We start from the raw sequence: 23,282 nt of genomic DNA on the forward strand, positions 1-23,282 counted from the left end.
GTTGTTGTTCACTTTTTAAGAGTCAAAAGAGATCGGAGGGCAACCAGCCCTCCCCCTCCTCCACGCCCTTAATGCATCAGATAAAAATTTTGAGATAAAAATTTTGTTAAAAATAGTTCAAAGTTCTGATAATCAAAAAAATTCCGGTGTCGACACAGCCCCCAAGGGCCCGGGGGTAGGCGTTGTAAATTATGCCGTGGGGGCATATATGGTTGTTATGGAAGGGATACACGTATAAAATTCCTAGAGGGCTCATTTGATTGGAAATTGACAGCTATAATTCAATTTTTAAGAGTCAAAAGGGATTTGAGGGCAGCTAGCCTCCCCCCATACTCCATTTATTTTTTTTACCAGAGGCAGTTCATATTGAATGGGTCGTCGTATAAACTTCAAAGGGGGCTCATTCGATTGGAAATTGAGAGTACCAGTGCCCTTTTTAAGAGTCAAAAGTGATCAGGGGACAACTGGCCCCCAAGCCCTTTTTCCCCAAATACATCTGATAAAAAATTTGAGGTAGCCATTTTGTTAAAAATAGTTGAGAGATTATATAACAAAAACACCTTTAGGTATGGTCATTTCGTTAAAAATAGTTCAAAGATCAGATAAAAAAAACTCCTGTGTCAACCCCCCCCCCAGGGCCGGGGAAGGCGTTGTAAGTATTGCTCTGGGGGCATATATGGTTCTTATGGAAAGTATGCTCGTATAAACTTCAGAGAGGGTTTATTTGAATGGAAATTAAAAGTTGTAGTTCATAAAAGTTGTAAGATGTATTTATTCATTTATATTATTACTTGTTGTATGTTTTTGCTATAATTGCTTAATTTTTGACAGCATCAAAAGCAATCAATTTACCATCGTAAATGGCTCAGAGACATCCCCCTCAGGAAGGAATGAGAAAGAAAAAGCTTGGGTAGTGATGGTGAATTAAGCAACCTACAGGAGGCGGATCAGGATGAATTTAGCTCTGCATAAGACAGAAAGTTTCAAATTTATTCCCATGTAGATTATTTCTTTGGGGGGCTACCTTTTTGAAGAACGCTTGTTTGGAGTAATATTCATGAAAAGATAAAATCCAGGAAATTGAAGCAAATTTTTACAGCATCCAAGATTTTAATATAAATTAAATAAGGCTTGACAAAGCAATTTTTGTCATCAAACAAACTTTTTGGTAAAAACATATAAAACCTTCGTAAAAACCAACCTATCTTCCCTTCCAGATAATCGTGGAAATCCAAAGATGAAGAAACTTAACCTAGTTTGTAACCAGTCAGAACTCCAATTCCGATTAAATAAAGTTTGACAGGGCAATTTTTATGAGCAAGCAAGAATTTTCGCAAAGGCAATCGAAACCTCGAAATAGCTGACCTATAATTCGCATTAAAAGAAATGGGAGTGTATGAAATCCAATAATAAGGAAGCTGAAGCTAATATCTAAAGCAGCCAGAATTTTAATGCAGGCTAAATATACCCCGACACAGCAATTTTTATCAGCAAGCAAAATTTTTTAGAAAAACATTTTTAACCTTTGTATTAGTGATCTATCTTCCGCTCCAGAAAAATGGTTGTATATTATCATGAAAACCCAAAATTTAGGAAACTTAAGCCAATTTGTAAAGCAGCCAGAATTTTAATACAGACTAAATAAATTCTGACACAGCAATTTTTATCAGCAAGCAAAAATTTTTAGAAAAACATTTGAAACCTATGCATCAGTGATCTATCTTCCGTTCCAGGAAAATCGATGTGTATTATCATGAAAACCCCAAAAATAGGGAACTCAAGCAAATTTTTAAAGAAGTCAGAATATTAATCCAGAAAATAAAAGAGCCTGGCATAGTAATTTGTATCACCAAGCAAAAATTTTAGAAAAACATTTGAAACCGATCTTCCACCGTAGAAAAACAGATATATATATATATATATATATATATATATATATATATATATATATATATATATATATATATATATATATATATATATATATATATATATATATATATATATATATATATATATATATATATATATATATATATATATATATATATATATATATATATATATATATATATATATAATGATACAAAACCAAAAATGAATGAACTTAAGCTAATCTAGGCTATAAGGCAGCAAGAATTTTAATACAATCTAAATATAACTTGGAATAGCAACTTTTATATGCAAGTAAAAATATTTCACTAATATAATATTTCACGTCAAACTAATTTTCCCCACGCTTTTTCCCCTAAATCAATCCCTTACAAATTTTGAGACAATCATTGTTTTGAAAACTTTTCAAAAATGAGATAAGAAAAACGCTGCGCAAGGACTATGTGATAGGCGTTGTACGTGTTGTCCGCGATGCGCATACGGTTGTCATGAAAGAGAAACACGTATAAAAATCTAAGGGGGGACAGTTGATTTGAAATTGTAATTTATGGTTAAGTTTTTAAGATTAAAAAGATATCCGATGGCAACTAGCCCCCCCCCACATACCCTATTTTCCCCAAGCCTATTTCATAAAAATTTTATAACATCCATTTCATTAATAATAGTTCAAAGATTCGGTCAGAACAATTGCGATGTAGACACAACCCGCCAAAGCCTTGGGACCGGACTTAAGAGCAATGCTTAAGGGGCATTTACAGTTTGATGGAAGGGATACTCCTATAAACTTTGAAGAGGGCTCATTTGATTTGAAATTGAATTGAAAGTTCTTGTTCACTTTTTAAGAGTCAAAAGAGATCGGAGGGCAATTAGCCCCCCCCCTCCTCCACGCCCTTAATGCATCAGATAAAAATTTTGAGATAGAAAATTTGTTAAAAATAGTTCAAAGTTCTGATAACAAAAAAATTCGGTGTCGACACAGCCCCCCAGGGCCCGGGGGTAGGCGTTGTAATTTATGCCCTGGGGGCATATATGGCTGTTATGGAAGGGATGCTCGTGTAAAATTCCTAAAGGGCTCATTTGATTGGAAATTGAAAGTTGTAATTCACTTTTTAAGAGTCAAAAGTAATTGGAGGGCAGCTAGCCTCCCTCCACACTCCATCTATTTTTTCCCAGAGGCACTTCATATAGAACGGGGTTGTTGTATAAGCTTCAAAGAGGGCTCATTCGTTTGGAAATCAAGAGTACTAGTGTCCTTTTTAAGAGTCAAAAGTGATCAGAGGGCAGCTGGCCCCCAAAGTCCTTTTCCCCCAAATACATCTGATAAAAATTTGAGGTAGCCATTTTGTTAAAAATAGTTGAAAGATCATATAACAAAAACACCTTTACGTATGGCCATTTCGTTAAAAATAGTTCAAAGATCAGATAAGAAAAACTCCTCTGTCAAAACAACCCCCCCCAGGGCCGGGGAAGGCGTTGTAAGTATTGCTCTGGGGGCATATATGGTTCTTATGGAAGGTATGCTCGTATAAACTTCAGAGATGGTTCATTTGAATGGAAATTAAAAGTTGTAGTTCATATTTCTCAGAGTGAAAAAGATCAGAGGGCAACTAGCCCCTCCCGTCCTCAACGCCTTTGGGCGTATCGGATGGATAAACCAATCGATAAAAATTTCAGGTGAGCATTTTGTTAAAAACAGTTCAACCATCAGATGTTTAAACTCCAGTGTCGACAAAACCCCCCAGGGCCCAGGGATAGGCGTTGTAAGTTATACTCTGGGGATATATATGGTTCTTATAGAAGGGATACTCGTATGAACTTCAGAGAGGGCTCATTTGATTGAAAATTGGAAGTTCTAGTCCAGCTCTTACGATTCAAAATAGATCAAAGGGCAAATATCCCCCCCACGCTCTTTTCCCCCACCCCTCCCTTTGAACTAATTCTGTTTGCGTTATATGCGAGATTGCGTAAATGAAACTTGCTCCTAACACAAGTTTATCAGATCAACCCCCCCCTAAAAAATCCTGGATCCGCCCTTGGTGTAAGGGCACTATAAATTCTAATTTGTAATTCAATGAACCCCGTTCCAAAGTTTATGCGACCACCTCTTCCACAGAAAGTGCCCCTGGAAAAATAAATAAGTATTAATTCATTGAACCCTTATGGCTCTTTACTTAGGTAACGCTATAGCATTGCTTCTGACCTAAAAAGTTTGAGTAGAAATTTCAGCTGGGCCCCCCAGGGCCCAGGGATAGGCGTTGTAAGTTATACTCTGGGGATATATATGGTTCTTATAGAAGGGATACTCGTATGAACTTCAGAGAGGGCTCATTTGATTGAAAATAGAAAGTTCTAGTTCACTTTTAAAGAGTCAAAAGAGACCGAATCTTAATCTAGTCCCCCACCCCCTTTTTCCCCAAACCCAACTGATAAAGATTTTGAGATAGTAATTTTGTTAAAAACATTTATGACATCACATAATAAACCTTCTGTGTCTGTCACGCACTGAATCTTTCAAGTTGATATTGTTACTTTGATATCCATTTTGATACTTTGATGAATATTTGATTTTTTTTTTTTAAGTTTGATTTTGAAATAAGGAATTTATAAAAACTTTGCACTCAAAGTTTTTATTTTGCAATCAATTATCAATTTTTATTTTTATAGCATTTTTTGCAATCAAAAACGAAAAAAAATTAATTTAAAAAAAACTTCCTAAAAATAAGTTTTTCAAAGAAAAGTAAAGGCCATTTTAAACTTATGCTCAGCAGGTACAAATACCTTTTAAAATTCAAACTCAAAACGACCAGAAATTACTATTAAAGAATAAATGAAACCCAAAACGAACAGAAATTAAATAAGCAATCATAGCAAAAACATACAACAAGTAATAATATAAATGAATAAATAGATCTTAAAGCGAGTAATGCTTAGATTTAATATGTAGATTAAGCTTAAAATGAAAAAAATATTTTCCTATTGAAGTACAAATGAAACTTAAAACGAACAGAAATTAAACAAACAATCAATGCAAACAAAAATACAATAGATATTAATGTAAATTAATAAATAAATCTTAAAACGAGTGAAACTTAAATTGAATATGCAAATAAAGCTTGAAACGAACAAAAATCACCACAAACAAAAGTTTGAGTACGCCCTCCTTCTCTCACTGTAAAAGTCTGAAGCTTACAGCGTCATAGATGCTTTACTGAAAACTATTTGTTTCTAGAACAGTCTTGGATAGTATAATAAAAATGAAATTGAATATTTGATGAATAATGATATTATTTTTTGAAAGATCACTCAGTTTAAGAATTTATTTCACTGTAATTGTATTTTTATTTTCAATACTGTAAGAACTGGAAAAGAAAATATTTGTAATGTAATCCGTTTTCAGTTAAGCACCAATGACGCAGTAGGCTTTTGGTTTTTATTTACAGTTAGTAAAGGAGGCAGTATCCAGACACTTGTCTGTAGGGAAAGTATATTCGTCTTTAACAACTTTAAAAAGAGCTAATATAATTAAACTGAATATTTGATGTATAATGATATTAATTGCTGAAAGCTCATATTTTAAAAATTTTTCTATAATATTAATGTTTATTTTCAATATTAAGTACAAAGGAAAATATTTGTAATAAAATTGGTTTTCAGTAAAGGGCCAAAGACACGGTAAGATTTAGACTTTTAAAGTGAGAGAAGGAGGTCATACCCAAACTCTTGTTTATGATAATTTTTGTTCGTTTCAAGCTTGATTTGCAAGCTTGATTTGGCCTTTACTTTTCTTTGAAAAACTTATTTTTCGGAAAGTTTTTTTAATTAATTTTTATACAAAAATGTTGAATTTTGAATTTTTTGCCAAAAGCAAGATCATGGATGCGTCTTTATTTGTTTTTCCCCCAGGGGTTATCGTGCCGAACCTGCGATCCAAAAAGATCGGAAAAGGGCTCATTTGATCGAAAAGCAAAAGTTCTAGTGTTCTTTCTAAGTGCCCAAAAATATTAGAGGGTGGTCAAAATTTCGAGATAGCCATTTTCTTCATAATGGTCGAAAGATCTAATAACTATGTCTTTGAGGATGACTTGAACCCCCACGGCCCCCGGGGAAGGGCTGCAGGTTATGAACTTTGCCCATTGCTTACGTATAGTATTGGCTGTTGGGAAATGAGAGGCAAAACGACATTTTCGGAGGGGGGACTTTCGGGTGGGGGTGCTTACGTGGGAAGATCTTTCCATGGAGGAATTTTCGTGGGGGAAGAGATTTTCCATGGAAGGGGAGCTGGATTTCCCAGCATTAATTAAAAAAAAACTATCAGAAATTAAATAAAAAAACAAACAAGTTATTTTAACTGAAAGCAAGGAGCAACATTAAAACTTAAAACGAACAGAAATTATTACGTATACGAGGTGTTGCCCCTCCTCAGTACCTTGCTCTTTACGCTAAAGTGTTGCTTTAAAATTTTAAAAAGCTTATTATCCTGATTAAACGGTCCTTGTGTATCAGGAGTCATTCTTAAATAATTAGAAAAAAAGTCAAACTTTAGCGTAAAGAGCGAGGTACTCAGGGGGAAACGTATTTGAGTGGGAAACCCCCTCATATGCGTAATAATTTCTGTTCGTTTTGATTTTTAATGTTACTCCTTACTTTCATTTGAAAAAACTTGCTTTTTTTAGTTTAATTATTTTAAAAAACAAACAGTAGTACAGTAGTCTAGATAAAGCAATTAGGTTAAAAAGACCAATTCAATCTAAGTAATATATTTATTTGGGTATCAGTGAAGCAAAAATAAAACTCGAGCTTTTATGTGATTTTGAGGGCAGTAACGTTTCTGAGCTACATTTGTGGCGACAACTTTTGTAAGGGGTGGCAATATTGTGTTGTTTTGAAAGGTCAATACTTTGATCTTTTTTGGTGGCTGTTTTTTTTTGCCAAATTCAGTTTATTCCAAGGAAGTAATAAGGGTTTGACCTCTGTCGTTTCTATGGAAAGAGTGTACCTTAGGCTAAATTGATCACTGTGACATCAAATTTTGGAACGCTGCGTATAGTTCTTGCCTAGGGCCAAAAAGGAAGGTTTTGCTGTCTTTGAGCCAGAGCCCACAGTGTTTGAGATGTTAGAGTGTTTAACTGTTGTTACAGTGTTGTTACAGTGTTTGAGCTAAAGCGGAGTATTATAGTCGAAGTCATAGACAGCGATCTGAAAAAGTTCCGCCAAAATTTTTTTTTTTTTTTCTTCAAGTGATGTTACTTCTTTAGAGCCGAAAGTTCTGCTTTACAGGCAAGCAAGGACGCACCATTTTCAAATCGGAGTTGGAGTAAAATTACTAAGGATACGTGACAGTTTCTTGATTCCATCAGTAAAATAATGCTAGGCTTCTTCCCCCCCCACCCAGAAAAAAATCCTGAAAAATCCCCCTCTTAGATAACTTCCACCCGTAAAAAATTCTCAACATATACAAAATTGAGCAGCCACAGAGAAAGTATGACAAATAAAAATAATGAAGGAAAGAAGGAATTTTTGGAATAATTCCAAAATATAGGCAGAATATTTGGTGTAGAATGTCTTATACTACTTTTTTTTTTAATTGTTATTTAATTTTAATTCTTTCTTCGTGATTCTGGGGGTTGCGTTATCATAACAGGGTAAGATAAAGTGTAACATCAGATCTGTGGGCTGACATCAATCTCGAAGGCAAACCTATTAGCCATATCAAAGTTTTTGGATAAAACAGATATCTCAAAATTTGATTTGATATCATAGGGGTTAGAGGAGGGTCGGGTATTTTTCCTCTCACTTAGACTATCTGTCTTGCCTTTTTTCTTCAACTAACCATAGCTTGACTGCAACTTGATTTTAATTCAGATTATCTATTAGTCTTGATTTTATTTTTGTCAAGCCATGGCTAATTGGAGAAAAAAGCCAAGACAGACAGTCTGAGTGAGAGGCAAAGCTGGCCTTTTTGAGGATTGTATAAAAATGATGTCATTTTCACTTATTGATAGACAGTCTATCATCCATCCATCCTAGGCCGAAATAAGGTAGATAGTCATAAAACTAAGGGATGATCGAGATTTTAGGGTACACAAGGGACTGAATTTGCTTGGACTCACAGGCGAACAAGTGACCTAAGCCTAATAGGCTTGCCCGATTAGAGTCTCAGGAGGACTACCGTGTTTTAGGATTGACACATGACCGACAAGTCCCCTGGACTCGCAGGCGAACATAGAGACCTATACTTTTTCAAGTGTTTGGGTAAACGGCACGGGTAAACGGCGCGGGAGTAACTATGACTCTCTTATTGGACAAATACTTGTGCGTATAACAAAAACTCCCTGGAAGTTTAACTTGATACCCAAAACCGTTCCAAAGATATTGAAGAAACAACATTTTGTAACCTGGATCAACATACTATCTTTTGGTGTACCTCGCTGCTTCGACGTTAACCCTCCAAGGAGAATACACTAAAATGCATTAAGGTGAATAAGCAAAACATTTTTAGCTGCCCTCCAACGCAAAAATTAAAGTCCCTCTCCCCTTTTCTTCTATTGCGCTACCCGAAACTTTAAACTATATTCCCTGGGTATTCCCAACATATTGCACATATGCTATTTCAATTACCCGGACACACATAATGTATTTCTATATATCTCCAAATTTTAATTTTTGATTGAACGAGCCCCCTACCAAGTTTCTATGACCACCTCATTCATACGAGGTAGCGAGGGGAAAGGTGTTTTGTCCGGTTTTGACCTTGTTTAGGGGGGGGGGTATATTTCTTGTTTAATTTTTCTTCTGTGTTTAAATCCCCTTAGCCCAAGGAATTAAAGACATGAGTTTCAATGCTATCGAGACAAAGGTTTTTGGTCTTTCTTGAGTCCAATTTTCTAGGTTAGGGGCCGTGCCCTGAAGTTTTCTTTGCACACGAGCTTCCTCTTGGCCCAAAGACTTATAATCGTAAGTTTAGAACTAATTAGCAGTAAAAGTTTGTTTGCCCAGTTCTGGGCCCCTTAAACCTCCTCTCACAACAAAATATTTGATCATTTTGACCCAGAAAACGATTCTTGAAAGTTTCAAGGCAATCATACACCCAACATCAAAGTCGTCCCTTTTTTCAATCACAAAACCTTTATTTAAACATTTTGTAAATAGCACCATTAACAACTCTTGTCTTCGTGGCTGTGGGGGTTGTACAATACTCTGAGGCATATTCATGAATCTTTAAACATTTTGAACAAATAGCTATTTCAAAATTTTGACCAGATGTCTTGGGGCGTTAAAGTTAGAGGGTTGAGTAGCAAATATGGGCACGTGAGGGAGGCTGGTTACGCTCAAATCACTTTTGACTTTCCAAAAAGACACTAAGACTTCGTTTCCAGATCGAATGAGCCCAATTCCAAATCTCTATATCAACTCCTTCCATAAGAAGTGGTATGGTGAAAAAAAAATCATAAAAAATAATACGTTGAAGCCATAAGGCTCTTTACTTAGGCAGCGTTAGAGCACAGCCTCTAAAAGACATAATAAATGATAGATATGATTTCATTTTGCAAATTCTCTACATTCTCGAGAGGTTTGTTCATGGCTCGAAAAAATTTAAGAAACTTCGGCTTTATCAGATAGTTTATTACGCACTGATGTCACCCATCGGTGGTTAAACATATGTGAAAATATTATTTTAATGATGTAGACTTTATCATTTGCTGTAGACTGAAGTTCTAATTGGAGAGTAATCTACAGAATGCATCAAATACACTAGCATTGAACTGAGAAATTGGGTTTTAAGCTATAAATCCCAAACATTACATATCGAGTAATTGTCGAATTAAAAACAAATTTAGAATATTCATTTTAGTTGTGTTTTATAAAAAGAATGCTGAGACTGGTATAAAAAAGTAGCCTATCGCCTAGAGTTTGAGATTTAATAAAAACAAATAGCTTTTTTTCAATTGAAAATAAAGAGCGATATTAAAACTTATAACTAACAGAAATTATTCCGTATATGAGGGGGGCACCCCTTCCTCATCCCTCGTTCTTAACGCTAAAGCCTTAAAGTTCTTTAAAAATACTTATCATTCATATTTCCCAGTCCTCGAGGGAGGGGTAGCCCACTCACATACGAAATGATTTCTGTTAGCTTTCAGTTTTGATGTTGCTTCTCACTTTCAGCCAAAAAAATTGTTTACTTTGTTTGATTTGTGACATTTTGTCAAAACATATCAGGAAATCCCCTTCCCCCTGAGTAAGGTTCTCCTAGAAATTTCACCCTGAAAACTATCTTCCTCGAGCAAAATTCTCTCTTTGAAAAATCCCTCCGTAGAACCCCCGAGAAATTTCCGTGTATTTTCTATCAACAAACCATATGTAAGCAGCGGGAAAATTGCAAAGCTTAAAACCCTTTCCCCAGGTTCCATGGGGGTTATGCTATCCCCAGAGACATAGCCATTGCACCTTCCAGCTATACTGAACCAAATGGCTATCTCAAAATTTCGATCAGAAGCCTTTGGGAAAAAGAGGGGTGTGGGCGGGGACTAGTTGCCCTCCAGTCTTCTTAGTAACTTTAAAAGCGCACTAGAACTTTTACTCTCCATTTGAATAAGCCCTCTCCTGATCTTTTAGGACTTTTGGTTCGCTACAATCATCTCTGAAAAAAAAAGCACGCATCCGTGATCTTTCTTCTGGCAAAAAATACATGAAATTTCATATCTTTTAGATAGGAAATTGAAACCTCTACAGTAGCGTTCTCTAATATGCTAAATTTGATGTTCAGTTCAGTTCAGTTCAGTTCATTTTATTTAACATCAAAATACATTTAACAAATATGCCAATACCCGCCCCAAGAAAGATACCAAAAAGCACTTGCGACTGGGCGGGTACATACAACTCATTTACTAATTAATGATTAACTATAAACAAAAAAAAAAGAAAAAAAACTTAATAATAATAATAATAAAAAAACAAAAAACACTAAAAAACAAAAAAAATCAATCTCTCATCAATTCATTTAATAATAATAATAATAATAATAAAGAAAAAAAAACTATGAACCTTGACCTAACAAATATTTTTTCAAAAATATTTTTTGGTGTGATTTTGATCAATATCACTTGACTTTTGGGGGTGTTTTCCACCCTTTTCCAAAATCAGGCAAATTTTCTCAAGTTCGCAACTTTTGATGGGTAACATTAAACTTAAGGAATTTCATATATTTGAAGTTAGCGTAAAAAGCAAATATTTTGATGTAATGATTGTTATAAGGATTCCTTTTTTTAGAGTTTCAGTTACTATTGGGTTGATATATATATATATATATATATATATATATATATATATATATATATATATATATATATATATATATATATATATATATATATATATATATATATATATATATATACCGCCTTTCCAATAAACGTCAAATCAAGTAAAACTCACAAAAATGAAACTAGGACGCTTAGTCTAACTTCCAACCAAGCTTTATTGAGATCTAACAAACTGTTCGGACAGATTTCGGAATTAAGTCAATTTAAGGAAGCCCTTCCCCGACAAAGGTTAGATTGGGAAAGCCCCCTGAAAAGGCATAGAAACGGGAAGTATTTGTATTTTGGAGTAAAGTTAGATAGAATATGGTAACCCATTCTACTAGTTGTCCTGATGACAAAAATGTATCCCCAATAAAGCTGCCTTTGGCTCTTGAGCCACAAAGGACACTTAAGCCACGCAAGAGACACTTGAGGGACACCCTAGCCACTTAAGAGACACTAGCTTTTGCTTCCCTAAAAGTTCAAATTCGATGCAAGTTTGATTGAGAAGCCCTTTTATCAGATGTTCTGACAGCAAGAATTTAGAGACCTACCCAGAGAGTTCGGATCAGATCTGTAACTCCAAAAGCTGCAACTAAGACAATTACTCTTACGTTTCACCAAGATCAAGCGAAATCCGACAATCTTTCCAGCTAGGTACCCTAGTGAAAAACTTTGTGATCCTCACCTCTTAATCTTCAAAGACACAGGGTTTTTATCCTCAAAAACAACTAGAACACTAACTTTTGCTTCCAATCAAGTTCGGTTAAGATACGGCAACCCCCAGCTGGTAGATGTGCGAATGAGACTTTTTTCTACATTCTTTTCCAGTCTACCTCTTTTCAAATCTAGACTTTTTTCAGTCTACCTCTGGACCCTAGCCTTATATGCACACGAAATTTTAGACGAGGCACAAAGCTCTAGCGTTGTGAGCGTTGCCTATAGCAAAGGGTCACAGGGCTTACTTTCTTTTCTTTTTTTACAGAGCCACTTCATCTCGAAGGGATGGTCACAAAAACTTCAGAGGGGTACTCATTCAAATGAAACTAGAAATTTGTAGTGTCCTTATGAGTCAAAAGTAATCCTAGGGCAACAAACCCCACGTTCACGCCCCTTTCCCGTCAAAGACATCCGATCAGAATTTTAAAATAGCCATTTTATTCATAATAGTCCAAAGGTCAAATGACTATGCATCAGGGAGCTGACATAACCCCCCAGAGTCCCTGGAGAAAGGCTATCTATGCAGATTATGCACCCGGCTTCTCATCTGACATTGTATATTTCTTTATGCATCCTTTGTCGAGACATCGAAAGTTAGTAATACCAATGTCCCCCTTCCGCGCATTCTTGAACGAAAAACCAGTCAAGAACAAATTCACTACTACAATATAAAGCACCTTCAATACATTCCAGTCAACACTTTGTATTTAGAGCTCTGTCAGTTTCACCTCCATACCCCTAGCATTAGTAGTAGTAGTAGTAGTAGTCATAACAGTTTTAGTAGGAGTAGTGACAGCAGTAGTTGTATTTGCAGCAGTAGCAACAGTAGTAGCAGTAGCATTAGTAACAGTATTAGCGTGCACATATTGCCTTTTGGTCAGTTAGACATCCCCCTTATGATTCTCGAGGACGTTTCAACTTAATACGCTGATGCTGATGTGCTCTTTTGACAACCGGTTTGCACATAGTGTCTTTTGATTTAGTTCGAATTCCCCCTCGATATTTCCTGAAATTTTCAATTAAATGTCCTCGGTATTAGTAGTAGTCGCAATATAAATAATAGTTGTAGTGCAATAGTAGTAGCAATAGGAGCAGTAGAAGTAGTAGTTGTTGCAGTAGTAGTAGCAATAGGAGTAATAGTAGTAGTAGCGTGCACATTTTGACTTTTGGTCAATTGATCAGCCCCTGAAATTTCCAACTTACTACTCCAAGTCGTTCTTAAGATAGCCTACGTCCTTTTGACAACCGCATGAACATAGTGTGTTTTGATTTAGGTCAGTTTCGGTCAGTTAAACATTCCGCTCATCATTCCCTGAAGGTTTCTACTTAATACGCTATTCATTTCCTAAGATATGGCTGATGTGCTTTTTTGACAGCCGGTATGCACATAGTGTGTTGTGATTTAGTTCAACTTCCCCGTCAACATTTCCTGAGAATTCCACCTTAATATCCTCAGTCTTAGAAGTAGGCGCAGTAGAAATAATAGTTGTAGTGCAGTATTAGTAGTATTAGTAGTAGCGGTAGTAGTAGTAGCGTGCACATATTGTCTTTTGGTCAATTGATCATCCCCCTCATCATTCCCTGAAAGTTCCAATTTAACGCACTAAGTAATTCTTAAGATAGCCTACGTAATTTTGACAACAGAATGAACATAGTGCGTTTTGATTTAGTTCAACGTTCCCTGAAAGCTTCATCTGAAAGCCCGTGGACTTTTTGGACACAAAAGATTAAACAAGCCCCCTTTCCTAACAAAAAATATTATATGTAAACTATGGGCGAATTGTTTAACTTACAGCCCTTGCCCCACGGGCTCTGGGGGGGGGGGGGTGTCATCCCCAAAGACACAGTTATAGGACCTTTGGAATATGCTGAACAAGATGACTATCTGAATTTTGAGAGTATGTCTTTTTGAAAAATAGGTGCATGAGAGCTTTTGAATCATAAAAATGGCACCAGAACTTTCAATTTCCAATTGAATGAGCTCCTTCTGAAGTTTCTACGACAACTCTTTTCATATGGAATGTCTTGGTGAAACAATAATAATAAAAAAATACATTTTGCCCATTTCGCTCTTTAATTAGGCAGCGCTATTGTGATACCGATGATTTATCTGGTATACCATACTAGGATACGTCCATCAATAACGCTATTTTTATCAGCTGAATCAAATGCCTGTTCGTAATCTATAAAACTAGGGACTTATGATTCAGAAATTTCTCAATTATTATTCTGAAAATTTGGTCGACGCATCTTCTCCCCTTCCTAGAACCCCACTGTTCTTCTCTTAAAACCTTATCGACATCATCTCTTAGTCAAACTACTATCATCAGACTAAGTAATTTGGTTTGTACAGAAATTACACTAAAGCCAGAAATTAAGTTAAACTAAAGTTTTCCTAAGACCACAAGGTACGTCCCCTTTTCAAAAATATATTCATAGCAATCTGTAATTTATCCCTAACTTCATAACCACAATTTTTCGAAAACTCATTTACCACGCTATCCGCATCTAAGGCCTCGACCCCATTTAGTGATGTCTCTAACGTCGAAGGCAATTGTAGGAAATAAGTAAATTCGTAGGTTTATTTTGATGATAAAATCATACTGAATTTTTATCCATTTTAATGAGGCTAAATATCAGTGAGTAGGGCGTAACTCCAGCATTTTTATTGGGGGAGAGGGGGGGGGGGGTAGGGGTCAAGAAGGGTCTCCATCCGGAGAGTCAAAGAGAATGGGCTATATGATATTTTTTTCTCCAAAGTATTTGGGGAGGGCAACTGCCCCTCCTTGCCCCCCGAAACCACGCCATACCAGTGAGGATAAATATAGACAAAATTATTAACGATGCCCCCTCCCTATGCACATTTAAGCATCTATTTTCGCATATAAACAGAATGTTTAATGGTTTTTAAATTGCTTGACTTTCCAATTAATTAAAGTAAAAAACCTACAATGATTTGAAATGAAAGAATATTATCTCCTACATATTTTGCCAGTCTAAGTGCAAGAAACATTTCTGACCAAAAAGTAACTTTCGGTGGCGACCATTTCGTGAATTTATTTGAGGATCTCTTTAATCAACCATTGAATTTAAGTAAAATACAAATAATCCGACGCAGTGACGTCAATTTAAGAAGCAGTGGGTCTGTGACCCCCCTCCTTCCGATTAATACTTTTTATGGTATATTTTCACTGAAACATGTCTTTTTGGCATTACTAAGAAAAATATTGAAAAAAACGACTAATTTAACCCATCTAGATATTGAAAATACATTTTGCCCCTCCCCATTGATTCTCGTGAATTGACGCTACTGATTTCAAGCTAATTCCTGTGAGATACACCTATTTTGTTAATATTTAATAAGATGTTAGGCTTATTCCCCCCCCCCCACCCCTCAAAAAATCATTTTTTCCCAGAGAATGAAAAAATAAGGTATTTTAAAATCGGATTCAGGACTGGTACCTATTATTTTGGCAAATCTTATTGGTAAAAGTTTACTGTAAAAAAAGGATTGTGACTAAGGTAGGTCTGTTTATGCTTACCATGTTAGTGAATCTTATTTGTTTTCCTCAATCCGTCTCTTTAGATCCATCGTTTATGAACAATGCGACATTGATATCTTCTTTTTCAGGTCCCTGGCACGCAAAAAATACCCAGAAGTGTTCAAGCTATTGCAAAGGTAACTGTAAACCTGACTGTTTTTTTTTTTTTATAAAACACACCGAAATTGTTTTAAATGAAGATGTCTTTGTAATTACTACACGCGCAATACAAGATAACGAAAATCAGTTCTATTTAAATAATAAGTAAAAAAAAATCAATATACAGCGATTTAAGGGAAGATGTAAATTTTCTTAATACATTCGGGTCTATTGTTTGACGTAAACTTCAACTCTGTTTGGCTTTTATGAAGAATGGACTTGTAAATATTAGCATGTTTACCATAAGGTTCGATGTTGTTTCAAGGGCTAACTGAACAATTTTTATATTTTTTTTAGCCTGACACAAAAAAAAGAATTTCTCAGCCAAGAATGATCTCCCATTAGCCCAAAGCAAAGCAGGTTTCCAATATTGTCAGTTTCCAATAGGTTTTGAAAACAAAAAAATCCCTGAGCCTCGCCATTGTCTCATATGTCGATAAAAAAAAGTCGAGGTTTATTAATTGCTAGTATTTTTACTTGAATTGTGCTTTACACTTGTATTACAGAAACGGAAAAATGAAATCGCAAGGTACTGATTTTAAAACTTTTTCCCTTTTGTTTCAAGCTATATTTCAATATGCTATTAACAGTGTTCTCTTAATAGACTTCAAATTTTAATAAGCTTCTATTAAACGTAGGCTATTTGTCTTGAAATAAACCCTTTTGATGTATTTGTATCTTCCTTTCATTCTTAGAATCGTGAAAATGAATTATGCGTAGATATAGAGCTTTAACTATCTATAGTTAATACTGACTATCAATAACTATCTATACTATCTATAGTTAATAATAATGGAGTGTTCCATCATTACTGATCATTTTGTGTCATTAACTTCAGCCTAAAATAGTAGATAACAACAAATTTAGACCCCTAATGCATAAAAGTGGCTAACATTGTTGTCCGTTCTGAAAATTCCAGTAATTCAAATTACTTATAATTTTGTGCTATCGGTTATTTTGGCACATGACTAATAATAAATAATTAATCATAAATAATAATTGATTTCTGGAACACACCTTTTTTTGAAAAATACCCTTCTTTTGGTATTTCAATTGAAAATTGAATAATAACGCAAAATATTCCTCTTGAATTTTGAAAGTACATTTTCGACCCTCTCCCCCTACATTTCCGTGAATTGACACCACTGACTACGATATTTCTGGAAATAGTATTTTAGTAGTCTATTTTTAAGGTCAAGTAAAAAATCAAGGCTTTCAGCGCTACCTACAAAATATAGGCAGATGAAGAACGATCTAGAAATGATAAATATTGCAAATATATTTATTCAGTACAAATCAGCAAAACGAAAAAAATGAATTGAAATACAAATTCAAAATAGGATCAAAGATATTTACTATAATAAAAGATTTAAAAACATCTAATTTACTAACCTGTTTTTCAATTCTATGAAATAGATGGCGAATAATCAGCAGAAATTTTGAATAAGAATATCATGTTTGGAAAAGAATTGTCATCTTCAACTTTAGTTTGTTCAATTATTCAGCTAGATAGAAGGTGAAAATTCCACTGAATGCGTCTTTTTATACTCATCTAGTCGATTTCATCGAAAATTTTACCTTAAGCCCCTTAAGTAACACTTTGTTCCTTATTAGAAAACGTTTAAGCTACCATAAGTCCTGAAAACTACCTTAAAACAATCATAAATGCTTGCATATCTCACTCCTAGAAGTGTATTGCTTCAATTTACGTTAAATACATACAAGAATCTGTAATTTACATTGGGACAAGGTTAACACACAACTTGACTCTTTGTTTATGCTTTTTCCAAAGATACTAGACCTAGGCTAATTAATTTACTTTCAAATGAACATCCCTCCAATGGTCTCAAATAGGTCTGCTAACATTATATATTACATCAGTCTAGTCATACAATATAGCTCCCATATCAAGCCAGTTATATTCACAGTCTAAAGTTTATCTTCATATGTGACCTAGGCCTATTGCATAATTTGGTTGTCAACACTGGAGATAGGGTTTTGCTATTTGACTTTTAGATTATGTTGGGTAAGTTTTCAGTCCACAGCAAAATTTAGCTAGTATAAAATTAAGTACATCACTTGATGCCTTTTCTTATGCTCTTTCATAGTTCAATAATTGTTTCTAAATCAAGTTCCATTTTGAGCCTATAATAGGGCCCCAAAAGGTAAAATAGTCAATTGTTGCCTAAAGCTTAAAAACATTTTAAAAAATGTCAAGTGAGACAAATTACCATTTGCAGCTGATTCAGGAATGGTAATTATTATATTTCTTAGTCCTAATAGTAAAGGTTATTAAGAAAACATTATTAAAAAAAAAAAAAAAAAAAATTATTAAAAAAATTTTTTTAGATTTTTTTTAAAGAGCCTGAAACTGTTCAAAAATGACATCACTTATATATTGTATTGTATATATATATATATATTGTATATATATATTGTATATATATATTGTATATATATTGTATATATATATATATATATATATATATATATATATATATATATATATATATTATATATTATATATTATATATAATATATATTATATATTGTATATATAATATATATACAAATATATATATATATATATATATATATTTGAGAGGTTGAGAGGTTTCTAGCTCTATTTAAAAATTTATGCCAGTTTGTTTTCTAAATAGCATTTTTCTAATAAGTCTAAGGGAAATAATAATTACCATTCTGAATCATCTACAAATGGCAATTTTTATTCACTAGCTACTGTTTTTTTTCAAAGCATACTTTTAAACCTTTGATGACTACAGGCTGACCTTTTATGACCTTTTATGAGCCCAAAATAGAGTTTGTCCCAGAAGCAATTATAAGATTATGAAATAGCATAAAAAAGGCCATCAAGTGACATATTCACTTTCACCCTAGCTAAATTATAATGTATTCTACAAATTCACCCTATTTTGTACAAATGACTATCTGAATGTTTTGACCTGATGCATTTGGGGGGAAAAGGACATGGTGGGGGCTGTTTGCCCTTTGATCACTTCTGATTCTTAAAAAAGTAATTACAACTTTTGACTTCATATCAAATAAGCCTCCTCCAAAGCTTATGCAACCATCCTTTCCATAAAAACTTATATGTTAACAGTGGGCAAGTTCCATAACTTACATTCCTTGCTCAGGTTTTGAGGGGTTATGTCAACCTTGAAGGGATAGTTTTTGGCCTTTGGACTATTCTGGACAAAATGGCTATCTAAAAATTTTGATTAGATATATTTAGAGAAAAAAGGCTTGAGGGGTGGTATGATTGTGCTTTGATCACTTTTGACTCTTAAAAAGAGCATTAAATTTCATTCTGTAATCAAATGAGCCCCCTCTGAAGTTTTCCCAACAATTAATTGAACTATAAAATAAAAAATAATAATACAATGAAGCCTTATAGCTCTTTACTAGTGGCAATGGTATAGTGTTTGTTTCTGACTTAAACAGGTGAGTAGAACTTCCAATATCCTTTCTAATGATGCCTAGCACCAATTTCTTTCCCTGATAGGTTTTCAAAAATAACTTTTTGGGAGAAATTTACATTTAAAAATGACTTTATTGCATTTTAATGAAAAAATAGAAAACAACTATAAATTTGCTCAACTAAATATTGAAAAATATATTAGACTATGGGCTGTACATATAAGGAATATATGGAACCATAAGGAGAGGATGCATCTACAAGTTCATTGAGTATTATATTTAGAAAGAGCATAAAAAATGAATCAAGTAGGCTAGTGCATTCATCTTTTCTCTGTATCAGGTATATATATATATATATATATATATATATATATATATATATATATATATATATATATATATATATATATATATATATATATATATATATATATATATATATATATATATATATATATATATATATATATATATATATATATATATATATATATATATATATATATATATATATATATATATATATATATATATATATATATATATATATATATATATATATATATATATATATATATATATATATATATATATATATATATATATATATATATATATATATATATATATATATATATATATATATATATATATATATATATATATATATATATATATATATGTGTGTGTGTGTGTGTATATATATATATATATATATATATATATATATATATATATATATATATATATATATATATATATATATGTGTGTGTGTGTGTGTGTGTGTGTGTGTGTGTGTGTGTGTGTGTGTGTGTGTGTGTGTGTGTGTGTGTGTGTGTGTGTGTGTGTGTGTGTATATATATATATATATATATATGTACCCAATTTTGGGAAAATTAACTAGTGCTAAACAATGGAAAAAAACTCAAGGTGTACTCCCAATTTTTTTTTATAATTTAATTCAGTTTGTTACATCTAAGTAACTTGATGTTATGCTAGGTTGTGAAGCTGGCTACTAGGAGTAGAAAATTTTTGGGTCAACATTATTATAGCCTAGGGTAGAAATCATATAAGAAAGTAATTTTATTGATATTCAGATAATCTGGCTGTCCAAAAGATGAACAAACCAGCTGATATGCTGATTCCAAATATAGCAATTACTACCCTTCCAAATGCACTATAGCCTTACCCAATGGGGCAAAGTATAGCTCTAGACTATATTAGCTGCTTTTCTGAATTTTTTACTTTACACTGTTTATGTGATAATTTCTCATCAGTAGCCTATTTGGTTCAAAATGCCAAATGAATTGAATCTAACATAAAAAGGAAAACAGAAAATCAGTAAGTTTTGTATATCTGGTCCTACTGTGGGGACAGGGGGCAGGGCACATTTTCAAGAGTAGTGATTAGTATATTAGGAATAGGTATTAAAAGGTGAATTAATTCAAACATGTATATAGGATTTTTTCTGGGGGGGAGGGAGGAAGACAGATTCTTTTTTTTTGGGGGGGGGGGTAATTATTTAGTGATTTAATTTATAAGACCCCAGAAATGCAGTGAAATTTTGGATCTCTGGGTAGATTAAGACCCTACACCCCCCTCCTTCCCCTGTGTATGTCCCAGCATTGAATAGTACATTCCTCTTTTAACTACAGTTATCTAAACATGGATAAATCTAACAAAACTGGATATAGCACTGGATCCTCTGTTTAATGTGCCTTCCAAATATAATAATTACTACCATCACAATTACATTGTTAGCCCCCCTCCAAATTGTGGCCAGATATAGCCCTAGGTTGTGTGCCAAACTCTGCTGATTTGGTAGATTGGTCATTGTTTTTTGTGCTTGGTAATCATCAAGAATTGATTTAAAATAAAGCCAGAAAACTGTTGAATATAGCCTAGGCTTATATCTTGCCCCTTTGAAAGGTGAGGGTCATGATGCAATGTATAACAATTGTGCATGGTCATAGTAGAAATTATTAAATTTGGAAAGACCATTGAATAGAGGGCCTATTTCTTTTTTTTTCCCCTTTCTGTTTTGCACCTTGTATCGAATCTTAACCTATTTTACATAGGCTATCATGCTCCCACTGGGTGGGAACATGCTCTCTCCTTTTACTGCGAAACAGAAAGATATTTAAAGATAGTATCAAAATCCTCCAAAAATATTCCCATTTAAACCACAACTTTCTTTTGCTCAAGAGGGCTATTTTTTGGGCTGAAGGCCTTGGTAAAGTGGTTGCTACAATTAACCTGGGCTTTCAGCCAATTTTGAATTTTGCATAAAGTTAGAGCCAGTTTTTCTGGATATTAACCTATTAATATATGGAGAGCTAGCATCTTGGAGAGAGGGCCAGTTGAGATAAGTGCTTGAGACTAGCTCTTTATGGCAAAGAAGGCTATTCCTATAAATGAGATTCACATTGCTCAACAACTTTTCAAATTAGCAGAAAGATATTGAATTACAAGTTTGCCCATCTTTGGATAGAGTGAAAAGTATTAAACATAATCCTTTATCATAAACACTCTGTAATGAAGCTTTAGTATTACTTTCAGTGACTTTAGTCTAATTTCAATCACTGGTGGATCCAGGGGGTGGTGGGGTCCCCCCTCCAGATTTTTTCTGGCGCCCTCATTCCTTTTTTCTCTGTTTTTTTACTTCTTTTTAAAAAAGAAATTTGTCAATCTTGTCACATTGGCCCCCTCCCCAAGATTTTGCTCATTCACGCCCTTGTTGTATTGTTCCCCCTCCCCACAAAATCTTGCTCTAGATCCGCCCCTCATTTCCAAATATTGTTTGCTACGCAATTTTTCTCAGCTTTGCTACGCAATTTTTATGACTCCTGCTGCCCCAGTTCAATGAAATTCTTAGGAATGGATCTAATACATCAGGACCGTAGACTTTGAAAATTGTTTTGCTATGCTAAAAGCATAATTGAAACTATTAGGAATGGACCTCCAGTCTAAATTAGAGGCCAGAAAGATGCTAATTTAAAAAAAATAAAACTATTTGGTTTGGAATTTTGTCCAACTCTAGAAAATCACTTTTTAAAGCCAAACTTCCAATTCTTTTGTTTTAGTTACAAACAACTTCCTATATAATCTTTGAAGCTTCATAAGTAGAAAGGCATTTAAGGTAGAAATAAAAAAAAGAAGAAAAAAAACGCATCTTCTGGTCTTATTTTGGCCCTTAGATCTATTTGTGAACATTTTGTTAACCTCGTATAACAGAAAACTCACATGCTAAGAAGCTGCTCATTAATAGCACCAACGGGTACAAGACTATTGAGATGTATTTCAGTTTTTTGGGGGCAGGAGGGAGATCTAAGTATTTTCTCAGGGGTGTAATATTAAAAATGATATTTTATAAATTTTTTCGTTTTTGAAGATACTTCCTTGCAAGTTTTAACCTTTAAGAGAGGAATGCTCCCCTGATTCTTCTCCAAATGTTACCTCTGCCTGATGTCTGTCAAAAATTGTGATGCAGAGTCTGTTTATAAATTAAAATATGTTTTAATTAATTCTAAAATTTACTAAATATCTAGCTTATGCGTCATTTAAATTGTGATTGCATCTGAGAAAGCAGCTTGTATTATCTTGTGTTACTGTGTTAATTATCTTTGTGTTTTCATTTATAAATCTCAGTAAGTGTGTTTGGTTGCTTTTAAAATAGCTGTGAAAATTAGAAAGTAGAAAGAAGACGAAAATTAGAATTTCCTTTATTCAATAATTACATTAAATATTTGTCTATTTTCATGCTACATTTCCACTATTATGATTGATTCTCAATCTTTCTTCTTTTTAATACATTACTAAACAGCTCTTTTTAAAATATTATCAATTCGAGAACATTCAAAGAATTTTATCTTTACTGTTATATATTATTTTATTAAAATAATTTTACCTGTTAATAGCTAAAAAAATCTTTAATTTTACTTACTAAAAGAATTAAAATAATGTCTTTTGGAATTTTAAAGAATTAAAATATATATATATATATATATATATATATATATATATATATATATATATATATATATATATATATATATATATATATATATATATATATATATATATATATATATATATATATATATATATATATATACATATATATATATACATATATATATATATATATACATATATATATATATATATATATATATATATACATATATATATATATATATATATATATATATATATATATATATATAT

At 33.3% G+C, this 23,282-nt stretch overlaps 1 protein-coding gene across 2 annotated transcripts in view; it reads left to right on the forward strand.

The window, feature by feature from the left end:
- LOC148944115 (uncharacterized) overlaps positions 1–23,282 on the forward strand; it is a 285,083-nt gene that overhangs the window by 17,675 nt on the left and 244,126 nt on the right. For both annotated transcript variants that reach the window (XM_089100272.1, XM_089100273.1), the window contains exon 2: positions 15,547–15,594. In XM_089100272.1, coding sequence (XP_088956398.1) covers positions 15,547–15,594 — 48 coding nt within the window. The remainder of the gene's footprint in view (positions 1–15,546; positions 15,595–23,282) is intronic.

This window comes from Artemia sp. Qi Xiang Cuo, chromosome 14 (genome assembly GCF_049724085.1).
Source record: "Artemia sp. Qi Xiang Cuo chromosome 14, ASM4972408v1, whole genome shotgun sequence".
Taxonomy (NCBI): domain Eukaryota; kingdom Metazoa; phylum Arthropoda; class Branchiopoda; order Anostraca; family Artemiidae; genus Artemia; species Artemia sp. Qi Xiang Cuo.